Here is a 21,230-nt window from a genome sequence, read left to right on the forward strand (position 1 = left end):
TACATGTATTTGACAGAAAGAATTGATTTTCCTTTAACTACTTTAAAATATAACACATAGTTAAAGATTAAATCAGTAGTTTCCAACCTTTTTGGCCTCTTACAAAAAACAATTTGAAGTCTGTATTACATTTTAGATGTCTATGAGTTATTAACAGCTCCACCAAAGAGAGATTTTTCCTCTAAAAACATCTCAAATGGCTTCATCTCAATAAATGTTCAAATGATCCAATATATCACCAAAAATCAGAGATTATAGAAAAAGTTAAAAAATCTGAAAACAGATTTGTGTATCAGAACTTGGTTTTAGTCTTCTTTCCTCTCCCGGTAATCGTCTGACAACCCCTCAGATTTATCTGCTGTCGTTGGGTACAAAACTGGGTAAATAATTTGTTCAAAGGAGCTCCACCTGCAGCAGCTGCAACAGTAACATGCTGCTGACACACTGATGCTTCAGTGTCAATAATCTAATGATGTCATATTTAATAAGAGGGAGCAAACCAGTACTTTCACTTTAATACTTTATTTTGCTGCTTGTACTTATGTGTTTATCTAAGTAGGATTCTTCATGCAGGGTTTTTACTTGTAATGAGGTATTTTTTCTTTATTGTAAATAATCTAAATATGTCTTCCACCACTGTTTGGGGGGGAGGGGGGGGGGGACGGAAATTACTCAAGTGTGGTAATATTGTTGTTTCACTGCTGATTATGTACACTGTGCACACGTCATGACTCTATTATGCTGAGTAGTGTGGGGAGAAATGATGAGGCCTCTTGGGTCCACTACCCACAGATTTCCTCAGAAAAGCATGCCAGGATCTCTTTACATCTGTCTCAGAGTCCTGAGGCATGACCAAGTCAGGCTCCCTTTTTTCCTCACTATCTCTCCTCCCACTCCAACCCTCCTCCCTTTCCTTCCCTCACCTTACTTACTATCGTTCCATCATTTCCTGTTGAGTCACAGGCCGAGCCAGACTGCACCATGTTTGACAGTTTATTGCTCCCCTCTTTGCTTTCCTCCTCCACTTCCTTGTTCACGGATGCCTGTCTTGTAAAGGAGAAAAGCACTGTGTGACGCCACAGCAGCCCTCCAGCAGAACTCACTGCACGAAAAAGCAGGTAGCGTTCAAGAAAAGACAAAGCAGACGTAGGAGTCTCTTCCTGGCAACCGGACTGATTCATGCAACAAATGACTTGGGGGGGATCATGGGATTATTAGCTCTGCAGATAATTCCCCACCTCACCCGTCACAACATGCCATCAATGTATATCAGTATTGGAATAAGTATAGTTTAAAGCAATAAAAGGGGAGCAAAAGACAGCGAGAAAAATCTGAATAAAAACATTGATCACAGGGTTAATTAACCTCCTTGGAAAACACTTCCACATTGCCACTGTGTGTATGCAGGCCTAACCTGGTAAAGTGGGAGGAAGTGATGCTGTAGTGAGGTAAAGGCTGGTGCATACTGAGGGAGGGTTGAGGGAAGGGCTCTTAGAAACGAAAGGGCTCTGTGGTGGACTGGTTGAGTCATTCAAAAATACAGCTGCTGACTCAGTTGGCAAACTTGTCTTCTAGAGCATGTTGCCAGTATATGTGGCATTTTGTATGTGTGTGTGTGTGTGTGTGTGTGTGTGTGTGTGTGTGTGTGTGTGTGTGTGTGTCCAACCTGTTCTTGTGAGGACCAAACATCTCCATAAAGGAACTTCCCCATGTAAAACTCTGAAAAAGATAATAAGGTTAATATTAACAATACAGACTTCAGTATATCAAAAACTACACTGTATTCTTGTGGTTTGTTCTGAAACTGCTCAAAGAATTACTGAGCAGATTACATCAAATGGAAAATGCAGCTTTTTCTCAAAGGAGTGTCTGTTCACACCACTGCTGTAATCCTATTCTGGCACCAGGTCAAAGTTTTTCTGTGATTCAATCATTTCGTCATTTGTACAGTTTTCTCTACACACCCTTCTTGCCACAGTAGTCTTATAACTGTGAACGTCCAATCATCAGCACATGATCCCTGTGGGAGTGTATGGACTATATGGGACATGCTCCAGAATTAGTCATCCTGGATGTGTTGCAAGGTCCAGTGGTGTGCTGTTGTTGACTCCTGCTCACAGGGTAATTAAGGACACCTCCCTCCATAAGAGAATGTGATTTACAGATATCATTTAAGTGCTATTTTACCATGATGGTGATGCAATGTGAGTCCTACTGCGTTGAGGAGCGTGCACAGTGATTACCTGTTCAACATCAATTTATATTATAAAGTTTAGTTTTGACATCTTCAGTCATAATTAGCTATTTTTATAATTTTTTTTATTTCATTTAAACAATAAAAGTGATATTGTCTTAAGCAAAACGACCTGATGAGTTGCTCCTTGTTGATATACTATAAAGGTCATATTACTGTGAGCGCTCTGCTAATATCTGCTGAACTGGTGTCATATTTTGATGTGTTTATTCGTTATTAAATTTACTATATTATAATTAATTTGTCCACGTGTCTGATGACGTAACTAACTGATACCGTCTCTGTAACAGCAGATTAACTGACATCGCTAGCTAGCTTTGAATTAAAAAAAAACAAAAAACAAAACATTACGATTTAGCCAACTAACTAACCCAATATAGACAGTAAATAAGCGTGATTTATTCATTTCGGCCTCCTTCTGCCTTTATAGTTTGTTTTAACTTATCTTCTTCACTATTGGTAACGTTTGCTAAATTCAATTCATGATCTTAGTTAGCCAGCTCCGCTACCGAGGTTGGCTAATGGCTAACAGCTAACGACAGCTTTACCTAAAATAAAGTGTCTGTTGCATCTTTAGAGTTTTTAATTATTAAAAGTTTAACACTTAATATTTAACATTAAGTTAAGCTTCTTACCAGCGAGTTAACAACCAACGCCAGGCTAACGGTAGTTACAATTTAGCCCAGCTAAACTAATTACAGGCTTCAGTTCAGTTGTTAATAATCTGATAACGTTGATGCATTAATATTAATATTAATTTTAATTTTAATTTTCAGTGTCAAGATAAGAAGACAGGCTGAAGTTCACCATGAACCAGCGATCATTTTCCGTCAGAAGTAATCTGCTGATCGATTATTGTGAGTTATCACGACCAATGTTTGGTGATTATTATCATTTTTAATCAAATATTGTGATAATTACAGTCCAACATGAACCGTTTTCAGATCAGTAACTGTGTTTATATCATGAACATCACTTTTTACATTTTCCTGCCTTTAATTCCCAATTATTATTTTTTTTAATCAAAACCATAGTTGGCAGCATTTTGTGTTGAAGTTGCAATGATTAGTCGATTATTAATCACCATCAGTTTTCTGACATTTTACAGACTAAACAGAGAAAACAGTGCATCGATGGATTAATAAAGAAAAACAATTATTCGTTTGGTAAAGACGTGGTTGATTTACCAAATGTAGTTAGTTGTACGTAATATAAAATAATATCCAGTCTGATTTGCTCCACATCTCTTACACAACACCAATTGGAGGAAATTCATCAAATCAAATTCACCATTTATTTTAATCAGTAGTTATGTAATCAGCTGTTTATCCTACAGCTGATGCAGACCTGATCAAACTGCAGCGACAGTGTCGCAAATCAGAGGAAATCAGTCGGACATACAAGGAGAAAACCAAAGTCCTCATTGACAGAGACAAGTAAGCGGTCCATTTTCTTTACCTTTCTGTGGCAGCTTCAGAGACATTTTTCATGATCGCTTGAGTCCATGCAAAATCCCTTTAAAGTGAAATGAACAGATTAAATTCATTTAGTTAAATAATCACGACAAAACATGCCAGTGACAGAGACTAACATGTGTTCATGAACCTGACATTAAATGTGTACTGTCATCTTGAATTGTTATTTGTATTATTATTTGTAACCATTGAGAAAACAAACAGTTAATCTGAACTAAGGCCATTTGAGCAAACGCTGCGTGTACATATGTTTGTGTGTCATCAGACGAGAGATCCAGAGGCTACAAGATGACCGTGAAGAGCTTTTACGTAGTCTGAGAGTATCCCAGAGTTGCTCTAAGCGCAGGACTGATGCCACGGTTGCTCAGGACCTCACCGCCATGTTGGCCTGTGGAGACAGACTGGATACGGAGCAGGAGGCTGAAAAAGCCAAAGTGGCTGTTTTAAAAGATCAGGTGAAGTGTGTTTTCCGTCACAATGAAGTCCTCTTGATTTTGTTTGTACAACTGATCCCACTTGTTGACTTTGTTTTTCAGATTCTGAAGTGGGAGAGGATGCTGGCAGGAAAGAGGGCTGTTGGGGGAACCACACAGGAGAGCCGGAAATTTGACAACACCAACTTACTAAAAATCACAAGAGTAGAAAACAAACTCGGCTGGGTTAGTGTTCCATCCAGAATCTACTCTAACATAAATTCCACTTTATTTATTATTTCTTGATTAAAATAAAAGTTTTGTGAGCTGTCCCTCATACTTACTGCTTCTGTTTTGTTTCTGTTCAGTTGTTTTCACTCCACCTTGACACCTGGTACTTGTAAACCCGAAAGTTTCTATTCCAGGGTTACAAATGCTTGAACAAGCGAATGGTGAGGATGAGAGAGTTGAGGGAGAAGCTGAAGATATTGCAGTTGGAGAAGAACGACTTCCAGCGTGTTAAAGCTCTGCTGGAAATGGTGGGTTCACTCAACAACACTCAGTTTTTAAATGTGCATTTTGCTGCTGCTACATCCCACCAATGAAGAAGAGCCATAATGATTCGTCCATTCCTCTGACTCTAAATCACAGAAAGTATGAGCTGTATTAGTTTTCAACAGTGGATTTAACACTCTCCTCGAAGCTGGGGAGTTTTGGGAACAGTGTCAGAGCCGGCTGTTGATAGCAGAGGTGTTTTGATGTGGTATAGCCACAAGGGGTCTTAAACTGGTAATATTTTGAGACCGTAGGCCATTAACTCTGTTTTATTTCATCCAGGAGCTGCTTGCAGTTCGCAAGACTATTTCTAAAACGATGGCTAAATGCGATGAAGATTTCAATGCCAGGTAAACCATTCTGAAGCAGTCTAAATCAGATTGTCAACCTTCCCTAAATGTCCTGATATCTCATGGAGGGCAACTTTAAGTTCCTTCATAAAAAACAAGAGACACATTAGACTAAATTTGCATGTATGGATGTGCCTGCTTCCTTTTTCTAGAGATTTTCCACAGAGAACAGTTTAGATTCATGAAGTAAATCCACGATGTATAACTGACTGTTTATGGCTCCATCTAGTGTCAAGAATCAGGAAAAACTGAAGATGCTGAGAGACCAGAATGCTAGGAATGTGGCTCAGCACACCAGAGACTGCATTAACCTGGAACGAGAACTCTCCTATTACAGCAATGTACATGCTTTTCTTGACATAAAGCATAGTCCATTCCTCAACCTGGACATCAACTACAGAAAAAGTAACAACAAATGTCATGATTTGACCAGAAAACGTTTTGCTCTTTCACATGATTTAAAATCCTTAAACTAGAACAAATACACACCAAATCACTCAACTATCTTTTCTCTCTAATTTTAAATAGGCAAGTGATTTTAAATTGGATTAAATGTATTTAGTAAGCCAGTATGAAATAAACTGGATAAGCACACAAAACTAATTTCCCAAAAATAAAAGTACATGTATATGGCTGGTATAAGATTCACCTATGGGATATGGTGAGTAAAGTAAGGACCTTGTAGTATATGGGTTTCACTTCACTTTCAAATTTGTCCCCATAGCGGAAAACATCAAGCGACGAGAGCCGCAGGAATGGGGAGTGGAAGATTTTGAGGCTGCTATCACAAAAATCCTTAGAGAGACAGAGAAAATTGACCTGGACACACTGGTGAGCGACTTCATACAGGGTAAGTTTCCTGTAAATCTTACTGAGTCAAATGAAGGTTTGCATTTTTTTAGGAATCAAAATATATTGTTCATATTTCCATCAGTGGAGGAGCAGAACTACGTTTTACGGAACTTCATCAACTGTCAGCAGAAGGAAGTAGAGACCATTCGAAGGGAGGTCGCTCAGGTTTGTGTTGTCTGTGTTTGTGTCTGTGTTAGAGTGTTGGGAGGTAGATATAAGGAAATAAAGTGTCCCTGTGGTTGTATGTCTTTCCATTATGTGTTGGACTGAAAGCTTCACGGGGAAAAGAAGGTGTTTGCAGCTGAGGAGCAGAAGCAGCAGGAGCAGCATCAGGCTCTTTGGCAGACAGTTTCCATCAAGCAGGAAGCTTCTGAGCAACAGCTGGCAGTTTATAAACTGCATATTGAGTTCATTGAAAAACTCTTGGATCAGCTCAACAAAGGTATAGCAAAGTAAATGACTTAAAGATACAGGCCATACTGAAATAATGTTGCTGTCGAGATTGAATGTATGCAGGATGTTATGTTGTAGCCGGTCAGTGCGGAGGCAAGTCAACAAGTAAAAACAGACAAGGTCGACAAACTTTACTGATAAATCAAATTAGAAGGGTCAAACAAACCCATAGAATTATACAAAAGAAGCAAAAGCTGGTTGTAAATGTTTGTATTAATTAATATTAAACTACTACTTGGTAGAAGCTGTAGTTTTAATAGCAGAATTGACAAACAAAACTAAAGGACCTCTCAGGCCTGTCATCAGCTGTCGTGTAGATAAATAAGTACAGACAAGAATATAAAATATCTTATTACACTACAGGCAGTGAAGCTTGTCTGTAATTTTCACTTGGAGATAAAAGAAATGTCATAAATAAAGTGGAGTGTTAGTTCAGATGCACCACTGAAGTTGTGGTTGTATTGGTCAATTGGCAGCAGCTGTAAATCGTTGCAGATTCTTGTAAAACATGCCGCTTTACAGTGTTTGGCTCATTCATAGTTGTGCAGCTAGTAACATCCAATCATATTCATTTAGGTGGATGGTGTACAACCTGCCAATCACACTCATGACAACACTGCTCGCTGCCACAGCTCCTTCCACCACCCCAACCACCTCCTGTGGTATTGATTGATTCAACTCAGATTTAATGTTCATGTTTGTGTTCATTAAGGGGGATGAACTTGGTGTTTAAATTGTTTGAAAGCTTCCTCAAACAGCAGAGCCTCTTTCACCAAATGTAACCATACATGTATATCCATTTGCTGAAAATGGTGATGACTAATTGTCTCTGACTGAATATCATTCTTGTTGAAATATTGTTAATTTTCTTTATGTGTCTCCCTTTTACTAGGTATTAAATCATTGTTTCGGATTAGTTATGACAGCTCGGTGATATATGACGACTTGGGCTCCGCTGATGGAGTCCAGTATGAAGAGATCACAGAGCAGCTGAGAATGGTGGAGGGCAGAGTCAGTGAGCTTTTTACTCTGCACTCCTACCAGAACTTCCCAAAGAAGCTCAGCCAGTGGGTACGTTGACACCACATTATGTCAATTCTGGTGTCTGTGTATCGAGAGCCAGCTACTGCCTCATGTTCTCCACCTTGATCGCTGCCTCTATCTTTTAAGATCACCACCACACATGGACACCAGTGAAGATTTCTGATTTTGATTGAAGGCCACTAACTAATTCTTGAAAAAAAAAAAAAAAAGGAATAAATATATAACAGAACATACGAGGCTATGGAAATGCCCATTTCTACCACATATTAATGTACTTCATCATCTCCAGGACACTGACATTCTGAGTGCTGTTGCAGTCCAGCTCCTGGGTTTAACCTCCCAAGCAGTCCAAGCGACCACTGCTGCAGCAAAAACTGCAGCTTGGTAAGTGCTTTTTATATCACTCATAATACTCAGAGATCAAAGGCGCAATCAGACTGTAGGAGACTGTCTCATAGTCAGTAATCATCCTACTCTCTCTGCTCTGATTTTAAAAATGTACAACGTATGTAATACCTCAGTCATGACCCGAAACCAGTGGACTCAGTGGTGCTGGAGGCAAAGGAGCCAATGAGTAGAGAGGATCTATTGACGATGGTCAATAAGAGGGTGAGTATGACTCTTCAAAATTAAACAAACTAAAATACATAATATGAATTTGTTATCACCCTCTCAGTTAAAAATGATGAAAGAGTTGTGTTTGTAATACAAAGGTTATGAATCTCTGGTAGCCCAACTGTAATTATTACATTTTTATGAGATGTAACCACTCTTTCTCTCAGAAAAAAATACATAGTAGAAGAAATGCTTTTTAGTCATATTCCAATGGTTGATTTTATTGAATTCATTAAATGCGCTGAAAGGCTCGACTAAAAGAGATTTTTTTTTTTTTTTTTTTTTTTTTTATAATTCTCAGATTGGGAGGAACAAGCAGACACACTGAGCTGATGTTGACAGTCGGTGCTGCTCTGTGGAGCTGCTGTGATCTACTGCACACATCAGGGAGCAACTAAAAAAAAACTGGAAACAAGTCTATGCTGAGCTGTGTTTAGATATATAATCATATAAACATATGCAGTTCAGTGTCAGTGTACAAAGTATTAGTTTCACAGGAAATTATTACAAGTGTGAGCGCTAATAGCACATTATTGCCAATTCAATGTTTGTGTGAATTAATTCTCATTTAATTTCAGTTCATTTCAGTGAAATTACGTCCTCTCCTAAATAAAGTGGAATCAGTAATGTCTCCATACAGTAGCTCATTAGTGGGTGATTACATTTATGCCCTGAGTATTATAAGAAGCTGTTCAGTGACAGATCAACTGGCATGAACAGTCACAAGATCATCTCTTGTTTAAACAATGATAATAACATGACAGCTGTACAACTAATCAATCACAAATCACAGTACATTCAATCACTTTCAGTCACACACACACAAGCACAGATACTATTAAAAAAATCCCTGATCAATATGAAATAAAAAATAAGTGTGATTACACATTATTTTCATTTATGTTTAATACCACAGTTAATCGTCTAGGCGTCATCAGAGAGTTTTTTTTTTTTTTTTGAAGGACAGACCCCTTACATACTGAAAATGCTTTGCAGTCTTCTAGTTGTGGTCAGTCTCAGCACAGTAAACCACTCTGCTCTCCAGTCGCGACCGTTCGGCTTCAAACACCAGCAAATGGCTCTGCAGCGTCTCCTTGGGACCCGATCGAATCAGGGATGGATCATTGTTCTGCACTCGCAGAAACACAAAGACAAACACACCCACAATTAATCAACCACCAGAGCATGTAGATACATATGCACATCTTTTAAAAAGTGTGTCAGTACCTCCTGCACTGGTACAAAACCGTAAATGCAGTGAAGATCTATAATCTGTCCTTATCCTAAACAAGTGTAAGTAACTCAACTGTCTATAAAAAGGTTAACATTCAAATCAGAGCTGTTTATATACAGTTATAACCACATGAGCTGTTTCAATAAAATCTCAACAACAACAAGACATTGATGAAATAATTAGTGAACAGTATTAGTTAGTTACTCACCGCCACAGCAGAAATAAAGGCATCCATCAGGTGGTAGTCTGCTCCACCGTGCCCACTCATGCCAAAGCTCTTGTGGGCGTTACAGCGTGCTGTGTGCTTTGTGGATCTCTGCGTCAGGAAGTCAAACACATGGATCTCATGGCCGTCATATGAGAGCTCCCCCTGTGAAGACACAGTTCATTAGGTGGCAGACAGCTGATACTCCATCTCAGGAGCATCTTATCCAAACATCCCAGTATGATTTTGTTTGGTCATACCATGATGCCGAAGCTCGAATTTGTTACTTTCTAGTTCTTCAGGATACATCATGAAGGTTTACTGTGTTTGGCCCAAATACAATCAGGGTTAACTATTTGGTCATCAAATCCACATACTGAAGATTTTCCCTCAAAACTTTCAGGTGTTAAAATGTGTTAAAATGCCACTTAATCGACTGATAGCATGTCAATTAGATGGCTGATGATGTAATGTGTGTTTATACTTGCAGAAAATGACACATTGTCACATCTTAGTCCTGGTTTGCTTTGCGTTGGCACTGTAATCTCTTACAGTGAACCAAAAGATGTAAACAAAAGGCATAGGGAGAATATCACAACCTCTACTAGTGACAGACTTCCACAATGATGCTGTGTGATGGGCTAGATGGACTTGTGGGATTTTTGTATATGTGGTGGTATTTTTTACCAGCTGTAAACCTGCAAAAAGCTTGTAAAATGTATTGAGGAGTCAACGCAGCACCAGGAATTCCTCTGTTGTCCACACCGACAAGTGGTTTAAACGCCTGTACCGAACTTTAATGGGCAACATAAATCCTAAGTATAGTTTTTCTTGATGTCTTTGGTCCATGCTGTATTCATACTTCAAATCGAACTGCACCAGACTTTGTTTGGAAGCAGACCTCGACCCACCTGTTCAGGGAGTCTCACTCCGCTTGTTTGAAAATATATTAATTTCAAGGTGCAATAATATTGCCAAAAGTAAGTGGACACTCCATGTGCTCTCATGCCTTGTGCATTATGGGATGGAAAATAACAACAAAGTGAAGTGCATCCAAGTTTGTGGCAACAGTTTTGGGGAAGGAATGATGTCCAGAAGTCTTACTGCTCGAAATTACTGTCTGACCTCACTGATATTCTTGTAGCTGAATGGGAAACGAAACTTTGCAGCCAGATTTAAAAATCCTGTGTACAGTCTTCCCTCTAAAGTTGCTGTTGGCTTGTAAGTTATAGCTGCATATTAATGCCTATTATTTCAAAATGGAATTTTCAAGAATTACATGTTTTGGTGTCCACATAAAAGTGGTTATAAAGTGTATATGGTAGGCACTACTGTGATATGTGATTTTTTTTTTTTTTCCATTATGACCCTGTTTTGTCTTCAATGTAGAAACTTGTTTAACTATAATTTTGCTCTCTGTAGGCCAACATTTGATGCATGCGTAGTTGATGTTTTCCTATGTTTCCCTTTTGTTTTTCTTCCATCCACATTCCTTCCAGTCCTACCTTGCTGCCATTGATGGTTGTTTTTCGTTTGCAGATCTCCTCTGTGAACGCCACCATGGAAAAAGCTGCAGTCAGACCTCCTTCAAACTCCATGTTAACAACCTGCTCAAACAGAACATATAAACAAGACGAGACAAAAGCACAGAAGTGTGAAAGAAGGACTTTACATGTTTGTTTAAATGCACATTATGTAATTTATTCTTATAAAAGTCTCTCAATCAATAGAAAAAACAAACAGGACAGAGTTTGATGACGTTGTGGAGCAGCGTGGGGTGATGGGAGTGTTTTCTAACCTGGTTACTGCAGACATCATTGTCACACTCATAGACACAGCGGCCATAGGGTCCAGTCTTCAGTGCCTCCGTCACTGACTCAATGTCTGGGAATGAGTTGGGGCATATGACTGATACCGGCCAGCCGGTGTGGCCCTGACACACATACAGACAGCACATATAAAAATATGATTAGGAGGTTAAGAATGATATTCACAGATGGTGTAGTGCATAATTAGTGAAAATAATGTGTTGAAATGTTTACGTGTTTCACTCTATCCAGGTAGATTTTGCATGCTGAGTATGGACAGTTTCTTTCTACTGAACAGTCAAAGCAGCGATCTGCAGCACCTGTGGGCTGACAGAAACAAGCAACGTCACATTTTATGTTCTTAGTATGACGACGTCTGTCAACCTATCTCAGACAACTAACATGGATATAATACATATTGATTATGCAAAAAAACAGCACAGTTTGAAGAGGGTATGTCTTTTTATACACTCTTTCATGAAGCAGATTAACAGTTAAAAGAAAATTCACTCTTCGAACTACAGAATGAATTAAAACTGCAAGCAGTGATATGTGGGCCCTTTTTTTTTTCTCAATCTCATTCCTTATTCTTCTTAAAAAAAAGAAATTGGCTTTTTTTTGGCAGCTTTAACATCTACAAAAACACATGAAAGTTGGTGCAAAGTTTTGTGACGTTTGGAGCATCGTTGGACCTTAAACATCAACTTCCTGTGTCACGGCGAAACATCAAACTTAGCTGCATCGGCCTGGCTATACTATATACTATATAGTATATACAAAAATGACTTTTGGGTCACTTTTTGGACAACATGCTATAGTATGACTTTTTTTATTTCAATATTTTGGACAACATAGTATGACTTTTTTTTTTTTTATCACTTTTTGGAGTATAACCTTTTTCTGAACTGATATAAATGCCTCAAGTGGGGATTGAACCCAGTTACTTCTCATTATGAGGCAACTGCTTTAACCAGTGCACCACTGTCATACTATAGTATTTTGTCTGAAAAAAAAGTCATACTATAATGCATTAAAATGTGTTAATGGGATTTTGGGGGATAAAGTTTGTGGTAGTTTGGACAGAAATCCAAAAAGATTTAGACACACCCTTTATGGATTCGAGACTCCCTCCTTTGTCATGACTTTTTTTTTTTTTTTTTAAATCACACTATAGCATGTCGACTAAATTATGAAAAAAAAGTCATATTATAGCAAAAAGTGACCCAAAAGTCATTTTTGGGTCACTTTTTGGATGAAATGCTACAGTATGACTTTTGTGTCACTTTTTGGCCGTCACACCACGGCCACACCAATCGACGAAAACAAATCCTTTTAATAACTTTTAATTCCAAACATGTTAAGAGTGCACAGAATAAATTTCAAATCTGTAGGAGGAGTTCGTTAAAATACAACGTGTGAATCGCCAAAAATGTCAACTAAATTCAAAATTCCGGACTTCCTGTTGAGTTGACTTAATGGTGCGTTGGAACTTTTTTGTACATCTAGGTGTGATACACATGTCCACCAAATTTCGTGCATGTAGGTAAATGTAACCACCGAGTCATCTGTTTAGGGGGTGCTAGCGAGCCATTTGGCCACGCCCACTCGCGACTCCACTAAAATAAAAACATTTTCGTCAGGAGACACGCGTGTACCAACTTTCATGAGTTTTTTTAATATGATAAAACCTCAAAAAAATGCAGTTGTTTAAGGAGAATAATAATAACGCGGAATAATAATTCCTTGAAGAACAATAGGCCTTTCGCACCATCGGTGCTCGGGCCCTAACTACAGTCAAGAACAGCCTCTCTCTGTTGGGGCTTCTGATTTCCTTTTGTAAGAGTCACGATTTAACAGAAAACATACCTTGTGTTTTTTTTGGAAGTGGCTGACAGATCCAAATGATGACACTTTCACACACCTGGCAAGTACAAGCTGACATGTTAATGATTGATCTTCAGAAAAACAAAATGAATACACAACAGAAGTCCCTGTCTGTCTGTGGTCCAACAAGGCCAGGGTGGGGGCTATAATCTGTGTTAGCATTATCCGGACTGAAGCATCCAAAAAAGTAATACATAGTTAACGGTAACTTTTTGCAGAACTTATTTCATCTCCTGAACATGACATGAGCCTGGAGTTGATCATTGACTGCTGACTGATGGTTTACCTGCGTGCTCCAGCCCAGTGATGTATTAGGTCAATGTCATGGCACGATTTAGCCAGAAGAGCAAAAGAGCTCTCCACTTCATTCCTCCAGCTCCCTCGAACGAATGAGTGAGCAAAGTGATAAAACCCAACCTGGAACAAGAGGTCGATGCTATTTTTAAACACTTTGTATAAACAGTGTTAGTTTAATGCTTTTCAACCAATGTTGCCATGGCAAAATCACATCACTGTGGGTAAATGTTCTTCAAATGTCTGGTTCTTCATGTTATGATTATCTTATTATATTGTGGTCTTATGTCCTGCAATCAAGAATACTAACAGAAGTTACAGGGATTTATTGATTTCTGATTCTGATTCTGATAAATATGCAAATCTATGCGACAAGGCTTATCAATGGGTGACTACATACATGTTTACTGTGGTGTAACTGCCGTGTCTTCAGTGATGGAACATGAAAAGGAGATCTTTTCTGTAGGTCTGACCATTGTACTTTGATTTATCCAAAATACAAGAACATGCTACTGTTGAATGAATGGGTTAAATGAGGGACTGCAAATATTCCTACTGTGTTTGCGTTCTTACCGGCTCAAGGTGCTGAATATGGATCACATCTCCTATGACTCCAGCGTCTATGAGCGCCTACAAAAACATTAATTGATTTTAATTTCTGAAACCAAAACATGGCAAAATCCTGAAATGGATTTTGAACATTTTCTTCTTCTTCTTGGTGATTTAAACATGCAAAAACATATTTATCTTTCCTCAATAAAATTAATTTACAGGTTTAAACCCGATTTTCACAAAACAAGTACTGCACACTTTGTTACCTCTACTCTTTAATTGAGTGCAGCTTTTTGCAATTTTGCTCATTCACAAAAGAGAAATACTTTTCCTTTAAAAGAAATTTTAACTTAACAAAACTCAGCTCAAAAAATGTAAACAGCTCTATATGCTGACTGATCTCACTGTTGCAGATTCGGTGAGTGTGTTGCTCATTTAAATGAGGAAAAAATATTTGAAGGCACTGACATTAACATCTTTGAACCCAAACTGAGACTGTTGGCTGGTGAAGAGAACTGTTCAATATTTGGATAAATGAAATGTAACAGAAACTGATCACCTTTATCTTGTGGATGACTGGATCGTACCGGAGAACATGACCCACGGACAGCATCACACCACTCTGAGTACAAGCCTCCACGATTGCTGAGCAGTCTTCTGCAGTTGTCTAAAGTCATATGAACACATCAATTGTTTTCAATTGAAGGATTAGAATCATACTGCAGTCTGATTAAAAATATAATACAACTTTTTTCTTAGACGTAATACCAAATAGCTGTTAAATCAATCTGTAGGCACTAGAAACATTCATATCAAAGTTGAAGTTATTCCTTATATGTATTTTCAAAACACTTACTGCCATAGGTTTCTCCAGAAGAACATTGTAACCCTTCTTTGCAAAGGCCACAGCAGGTTCCTGGGGAACATACAGTAAACTAGATTACTAGAACAATTAGCCAAAGACAAAGTTCCCAACTAACTTAGATCAATAAGGAAATGGGCACACAGAGAACTAAAATACATCATACATATACAGAATATGACGTACGCTTACCTTATGAAGGCGGTCTGGAGTGCAAATTGCCACAGCATCTGCAAACTTGTCTCTTTCAATGAGACTGTGCCAGTCTATGTAGAAAAAAAAAAAAAGATTAAATGATTATGTGTTATGGTCATAAAGTATTCAATATAGGTTTTTTTTCTGTTGATGCTCACCTTCAAATACGTTTTCCTCTACGATCTTGTGTTGTTGTTGAAGTTTGGTGCGGGCAAACTTTCTTGGATCAGCAACAGCGACAACCTGAAAAGGTAAAAAAAAAAATGCATAAATAAAATGGAAATAGCAAGTGCTCTGTTAGACAATACAAACCGTGCAATGGTGGAAAAATATTCGGCTCATGAAATCAGTATCAGTGCGGTGAACTGATCATTTATTTCAATGTACTTTTGCAATCTACAGTATGTTATTACTGAAAACATTGAGGATTGTCACTACATTACATGTTTTGTCTTGGCTATCTTGTCAATGACTACATCATTGGCTGGGAGATTTTATGGTGCCAGATTATGTTTTTATCAAAAAATAAACCACTGTCCATTGAACTGCCCCCCCCCCCCCCATGTTGAGACTATCAGGCTGCAGAGCTCCTAACCTTCAAGCGATCAGGATGAATGGATGCAAACTGGGAGTAGATCTCCCCTCGACAACCAGCTCCCACCACGATGAGGCGGACGGGAGGAGTCATTCTGCCAACCTGGGAACTTTGACACAGATCAGAGAGTGTAGACACACCTGACACAAAGCCTGGAGGAATAAATCAAAGGTATAGTAGTCCCTGTCAGGGACACCAGACTTCCTATAATCTGGCAAATGACTCTCAACACACAGTTCTCTGGATTATACATAATTTGAAAGTGAACTAAATCAAAAAAAAATTAACACGAACGACTCTAACAGGTACAGTAAATGAAAGAAGCGGGTATCTTATTAACATTTGTTCAACAATTTTTCTGGTAAATGATATTCGTGAGTTCATGACCCGGCTGGGTGTACCTGTTTTGCCCCATACAGATGTCACAACCTTCTGTCTGTCTTCCCCGTCGGTCCAATTTTGTCTGGACACGACTACAAAGACATCATAATCCTGTCAAATTGTCTTCTTCTTCTTCATTTTAATGACGAATTGAAACGTTATCGCCACCTGCTGTATGTTCCTGTTACAAGTCCTGTATCTTCACAACGGGGGTCAAATGTGTTTCAAAACAGCGTTCCCGTGAGTTTTTGTGAAGATCTATTTAATGTCCATGTGTTTAAACCTCTTTTGTTCCCCTAATAACTGTCTCACATTAATATACTTTGAGCTAATAAAAAGAACAAACTCCACGGTCTGAACAGCCAAAAGCGAACAGCGACAGCTGATTCACTTCTTCGTACAACAAATTAAATTACTAAAAAGACCCAATTTCCTGACTACGCCCCCTACAGGCTGCACGTGATCACGCTGCTGCGTTCAGGGCTCACGTAAACTACAAATATTATAACTACTATAAATATTGTAAATTGTTACAAGATTGGAAAAGTACACCCTAAAACAAACTCAGTTACCCAGGTAACGGGATATATTAAGCATCCGTGTCTGTTGTTTTAAAGAATAATTTTGGACATTTAAATCTCTTTGGACTGTGGACACATCGATGTAATATGAGAGAAGTTGGAGTGACTCTGAGCCATGCGATCATAGTAGTACGGATGAAAGCTGGTGGTTTAAGATAGTTCACGTATATTAAACAAACTGACTTATTTTGTTGTGTGTTAGTTTTGTACATCGCAAGCTGCTAACAACTAAATCTAGGAAGCTTATAGTTCAAGGTGCAAACGACATTCAATGCAACTTCACGGGAGCTTCGGTAAACTTCGGTAAACTTCGTAAACTTCGGCTACCTTCGGTAAACTTCGGCTACCTTCGTAAACTTCGGTAAACTTCGGCTACCTTCGGTAAACTTCGGTAAACTTCGGCTACCTTCGGTAAACTTCAGTAAACTTCGGCTACCTTCGTAAACTTCGGTAAATTTCGGCTACCTTCGTAAACTTCGGTAAACTTCGTAAACTTCGGTAAACTTCGTAAACTTCGGCTACCTCCGGTAAACTTCGGGTACCTTCGGTAAACTTCGGGTACCTTCGTAAACTTCGGTAAACTTCGGCTACCTCCGGTAAACTTCGGCTACCTTCGTAAACTTCGGTAAACGTCGGCTACCTTCGTAAACTTCGGTAAACTTCGGCTACCTTTGGTAAACTTCGGCTACCTTCGTAAACTTCGGTAAACTTCGGCTACCTCCGGTAAACGTCGGCTACCTTCGGTACACTTCGGGTACCTTCGTAAACTTCGGTAAACTTCGGCTACCTTTGGTAAACTTCGGCTACCTTCGTAAACTTCGGTAAACGTCGGCTACCTTCGTAAACTTCGGTAAACTTCGGCTACCTTCGTAAACTTCGGTAAACTTCGGCTACCTTTGGTAAACTTCGGCTACCTTCGTAAACTTCGGTAAACGTCGGCTACCTTCGTAAACTTCGGCTCCCTTCGTAAACTTCGGTAAACTTCGGCTCCCTCCGTCGGGTCCGAGCCAGCTCCAGTCACATGACGCGATTAACTGTAGCGTGAGCTTGCTTTCTCCTGCACGATTAGCTACAAACAATTCTGATGCCAGCTAGATTCTCTGATTTCATTAATCTCTGAGTTAAAAAAACCGACTTCCTTATAACACCATCAAATTGTGTAGTAGACTGGTCTTAGAGCTGCAGAGCACCGAATCGAGGTTTTTGGGCATATTTCGACTTCTGTCTGTGCGAGCTAGCGTGTGAGCTAACATTAAGATGAATATAGACAACGTAAACCAGTCTGTCACAACAGGAGTTCCGTCGACGACTTCTTCAACTTCAAGTAATTGCATCGCAAATGAAAATGCAACAACCAACGTCAGCAGCATCCCTTCGGTCACCAGTCATGGTAACGTTATGTCACTCTGGGTACAGTTTGACCATGTTGTTGTGCTTGACATTTGTCGTTTACTGCGTTCGTGTCATGTCGGAGGTCGACATCTTTCAAGTTGAACATTAACCAACGAGTTTAACATGACAAATCATACAATCAACAGACTGACCTTCAAAAGCTCCTCACGGAAGGCAGCGTGAACATTTCCTCTGACTTGCACGAAGGCAACATCAGGTTGCTCGGTAAAATAGCGAGGGATATCCGATTAATAATAATTATTATCATCGTTATGACTTAATTTTTAATGAAACAAAATGCTCAATCTCACTGATTCCAGCCTTCTTAAATGGGACTATTTTCTGGTTCTTTTAGTCCTCCATGACAATAAGATGAACATCGTTTGGTTGTGGACTGTTGGTCAAGACAAAACGAGACATTTTAGGCTTTGGGAAAACACTTGGTTTCCCCATTTTCTGTCACTTTAAAGAGCAAACAGCCAAGTCATTTTTCTACGAAATAATCTAAAGATTAATCAATAATGAAAATGATTGAATGCAGCCCTATAACCCAGTTTAATGTAGGATAGCTAGTTTCTGATTCTACTGAAGGTGGGAGATTTGTTTTTGAGTCTCTGTCACAATATACTGTGTTTTTGCACCTTAAGCATTTTTTTATGCACCCCAATATTATGCCCTAAAAATTATTTACAACACGTTTGCAAACAGTGTTTGACCTTTGCCCTTTGCTGTCAAACTCATTTCCCCATAAGTAAAAAAAATACTTTTATTATTTGTGCAATGTACTCATGGTATATATATATGTATTGTTTTATTAAGTACAAACTCATTTCAGTATTCTGTTTAACAGCTTCAGCCTCAGCGGCCGTGGTCGCACCAGCGGCAGACACGTCTGTCTCCAACGGTGTCTACATGCCTGGTGGCATCACCAATGGAGACGTAAAGCTGGCTGTCTCCACCACGCCGCTGGCCGATTTCCTCATGCAGCTGGAAGAGTACACTCCCACAGTAAGTCTGATTTCTTTCAGTCACTTTCACTGCACAATGCATTTATGCCGTGAGAGAGGTCAGAAATTTACAACATCTGCATATATGTTTTTGGTGGATCGTCACTGAATGGCAGGCATACAGTCATGATGTTCTTTACGTAGAAATAAGTTAGTTTTGTTGTTTGTTTGCTTTTTCAGATTCCTGATGCAGTGACAGGCTACTACCTCAACCGGGCTGGTTTTGAAGCATCTGATCCAAGAATGTAAGCATATTCTACCTGCAATTCTAGGTTGGAGACTGTCTGCTTGACACCCACAAAACAAAATGAGATAAATCAAAATGATGTTAAAAGTTTATAGTTTCAGATGATAGTCATAGCCATCAGTTTTACATGGCCAAAACCTTTGGTAAATCTTAGTAAACCATTAAAAAATATTAATAAATTATGATAAGTATTTTGTGAACTTAGTCTAAAAAAAGATAATGTGATCCATTTCTCTGTATGATCAATACCTTGCATTGGGTTCAATAAAATGTTATTTTAAGTGTAATATCACCGTGTAACATTGTCCCAAAACACTTCACAGTCACAAAAGAATACACGGCAAGAAAAAAAACGAATTTAAAGCCACATTAAAAAGTAACAACCCAGGTCTATAACAGCATGACGACATGCCTATAGCCCAAACTAAAACATTTATCAAATAGGGAAGTTTAAAACCTGTTTGAATGTTTCCTTATGCCTGTACAGAGTTGGGGAAACTAATCTGTGCTGAATTAGTTTTGACAAATGGTTTTAATAATAGTGCTGTTGCCTGAATTTACATCAGCCTCGCACACCCTTTATTTTCATTGTGTAAGTGAGTGAAAAGTGAACTTAAGATCAGAGGAACTTAACGGGACTTACCAGTTTTTAGCCAAGACAGATAAAGCCACAGGTTGGCTGTGAATAAACGGGAACAACACAGTGATGATTTTCTTTTTCGCTTGTGTAGAATCCGTCTGATCTCCCTTGCCTCTCAGAAGTTTATCTCTGACATTGCCAATGATGCGCTGCAGTACTGCAAAATGAAGGGCACTGCCTCAGGAAGCTCAAGAAGTAAGACAAAGGTGAGTATCTTAAGGTTAAATCTGATACCTCCATAAAAATTGGTGTGTGTGTGTGTGTGTGTGTGTGTGTGTGTGTGTGTGTGTGTGTGTGTGTGTGTGTGTGTGTGTGTGTGTGTTGACAGAGGATTTATAGTTTTGTTCCTGATCATTAATGGCCTTCTGTTTTTCTCTTTTCCATATAAAGGATAAGAAGTACACTCTGACTATGGAGGACCTGAGTCCTGCCCTCTCAGAATATGGCGTGAATGTCAAGAAACCTTATTACTTTACATAGAACTGTCTTCGTTCAAAGCTTGATTTTGCTAGTGAATATCCTCCTGCTGCCCTAGTAGAGTCTGTCACCACCCTTATTGCTAAATGTTTTTTGACCATGATTTAGTACAGCTTTGACAAATCTTTGTAGTCACTTTGCAATTTGTCATTTTTGTGGAGCTATCTTTGCATTTTGTTAAGTTGTGAAATTTTGTTTTATTGGGAAAATAAAATCTTTAACAAAAACCTTTGTTCCTTGTGAGACTTTGAGAAATTTCAGCTGGTCTTTGCTGGAGGGGTTTTGTTGCCCAACCCTCCACATTAAAATACTCCAACGGTGTTATATTGACTTCAAGTCAGAGGACATAAATGACCATGTCATAGTTTTCACCTGTTTCTTCTTTGAAACACACTGCAGTGTGTTTGGTATTATTGTCATTTGGAAACTTCCTCTCCAAGAGACTGAGAGTCTGGCTTTGGTATATAAACTACTACTATTCGATAGAGCTTTTAAGAACTTAAACACATCTGAAAAGTGACCCTGACTACACAGTGCCTCTTGTATGGCGCCAGGAGCCAAAAAGGTTGGAAACCACTGGTTTAACCTCTAATTATGTTTTGTATTTCAAAAGCTTGTTATATTATCCATTTTGTCCAATATTCATATGAAAATGAACTAAAGGAAGGAGAAAGTACAGTATTTCCCTCTTAAGTGTAGTTAAGTTGAAGTTTAAAGTAGCATCAATCGGAAGTACTCCAGTAAAGAACAAATACCTCAAGATTGTACTCGAGTAAATGTACTTACTACTGCTTATCATGACTTTGTTTTTGTGTTTGGGGCTGAGGAGGATCTACTGCTAGTTAAAACTTCAACTTCAAAATAG

General features: G+C 38.8%; 3 protein-coding genes across 4 annotated transcripts; 2 read left to right on the forward strand and 1 right to left on the reverse strand.

Annotated features, from left to right (window-relative positions):
- The first annotated feature begins 2,191 nt into the window (after positions 1-2,191).
- On the forward strand, positions 2,192-8,939 carry LOC138192881 (outer dynein arm-docking complex subunit 1-like). Its single transcript, XM_069140564.1, has 14 exons — positions 2,192-2,204; positions 3,591-3,690; positions 3,995-4,184; positions 4,266-4,388; positions 4,568-4,681; positions 4,980-5,047; positions 5,277-5,452; positions 5,772-5,897; positions 5,982-6,064; positions 6,173-6,341; positions 7,245-7,423; positions 7,686-7,780; positions 7,918-8,005; positions 8,928-8,939. The coding sequence occupies exons 1-14, from the start codon at positions 2,192-2,194 to the stop codon at positions 8,937-8,939; spliced, it is 1,536 nt and encodes a 511-aa protein (XP_068996665.1).
- LOC138193301 (putative oxidoreductase YteT) lies at positions 8,202-16,371 on the reverse strand. 2 transcript variants are annotated; one of them, XM_069141269.1, is made up of 14 exons: positions 16,042-16,371; positions 15,641-15,749; positions 15,204-15,288; positions 15,043-15,116; positions 14,845-14,904; positions 14,548-14,655; positions 14,010-14,066; positions 13,429-13,559; positions 13,125-13,179; positions 11,493-11,585; positions 11,249-11,383; positions 10,956-11,057; positions 9,454-9,615; positions 8,202-9,140 (listed from the first exon to the last, which is right to left on the reverse strand). In XM_069141269.1, exons 1-14 carry the CDS (start codon positions 16,053-16,055, stop codon positions 9,012-9,014), a joined length of 1,314 nt encoding a protein of 437 aa, XP_068997370.1. In that variant the 5' UTR covers positions 16,056-16,371; the 3' UTR covers positions 8,202-9,011. The 2 variants fall into 2 exon arrangements, with proteins under 2 accessions (XP_068997370.1, XP_068997371.1); XM_069141270.1 differs by having other exon boundaries at positions 15,641-15,792.
- Positions 16,372-17,616: 1,245 nt separating this feature from the next.
- Positions 17,617-20,587, forward strand: taf10 (TAF10 RNA polymerase II, TATA box binding protein (TBP)-associated factor). Its single transcript, XM_069141364.1, has 5 exons — positions 17,617-17,992; positions 18,845-19,002; positions 19,182-19,246; positions 19,980-20,094; positions 20,279-20,587. Exons 1-5 carry the CDS (start codon positions 17,860-17,862, stop codon positions 20,366-20,368), a joined length of 561 nt encoding a protein of 186 aa, XP_068997465.1. The 5' UTR covers positions 17,617-17,859; the 3' UTR covers positions 20,369-20,587.
- Positions 20,588-21,230: the final 643 nt, after the last annotated feature.

The sequence above is a fragment of the Embiotoca jacksoni genome, unplaced genomic scaffold (genome assembly GCF_022577435.1).
Source record: "Embiotoca jacksoni isolate LCO1_2020_lvr unplaced genomic scaffold, fEmbJac1.0.p SCAF_9, whole genome shotgun sequence".
NCBI lineage: Eukaryota > Metazoa > Chordata > Actinopteri > Embiotocidae > Embiotoca > Embiotoca jacksoni.

Coding starts and splice junctions, on each gene's coding strand:
- LOC138192881 (XM_069140564.1), top strand. Junction 5,453..5,771: donor GGACATCAACTACAGAAAAA/GTAACAACAAAT, acceptor TTGTCCCCATAG/CGGAAAACATCAAGCGACGA. Junction 5,898..5,981: donor GGTGAGCGACTTCATACAGG/GTAAGTTTCCTG, acceptor TATTTCCATCAG/TGGAGGAGCAGAACTACGTT.
- LOC138193301 (XM_069141269.1), bottom strand. Junction 15,117..15,203: donor AGAGGAAAACGTATTTGAAG/GTGAGCATCAAC, acceptor TTTTCTACATAG/ACTGGCACAGTCTCATTGAA. Junction 14,656..14,844: donor TTCTGGAGAAACCTATGGCA/GTAAGTGTTTTG, acceptor ATATGACTTTAG/ACAACTGCAGAAGACTGCTC.
- taf10 (XM_069141364.1), top strand. CDS start 17,860: ATGAATATAGACAACGTAAACCAGTCTGTCACAACAGGAGTTCCGTCG. Junction 19,003..19,181: donor TGGAAGAGTACACTCCCACA/GTAAGTCTGATT, acceptor TTGCTTTTTCAG/ATTCCTGATGCAGTGACAGG. Junction 19,247..19,979: donor GAAGCATCTGATCCAAGAAT/GTAAGCATATTC, acceptor TCGCTTGTGTAG/AATCCGTCTGATCTCCCTTG.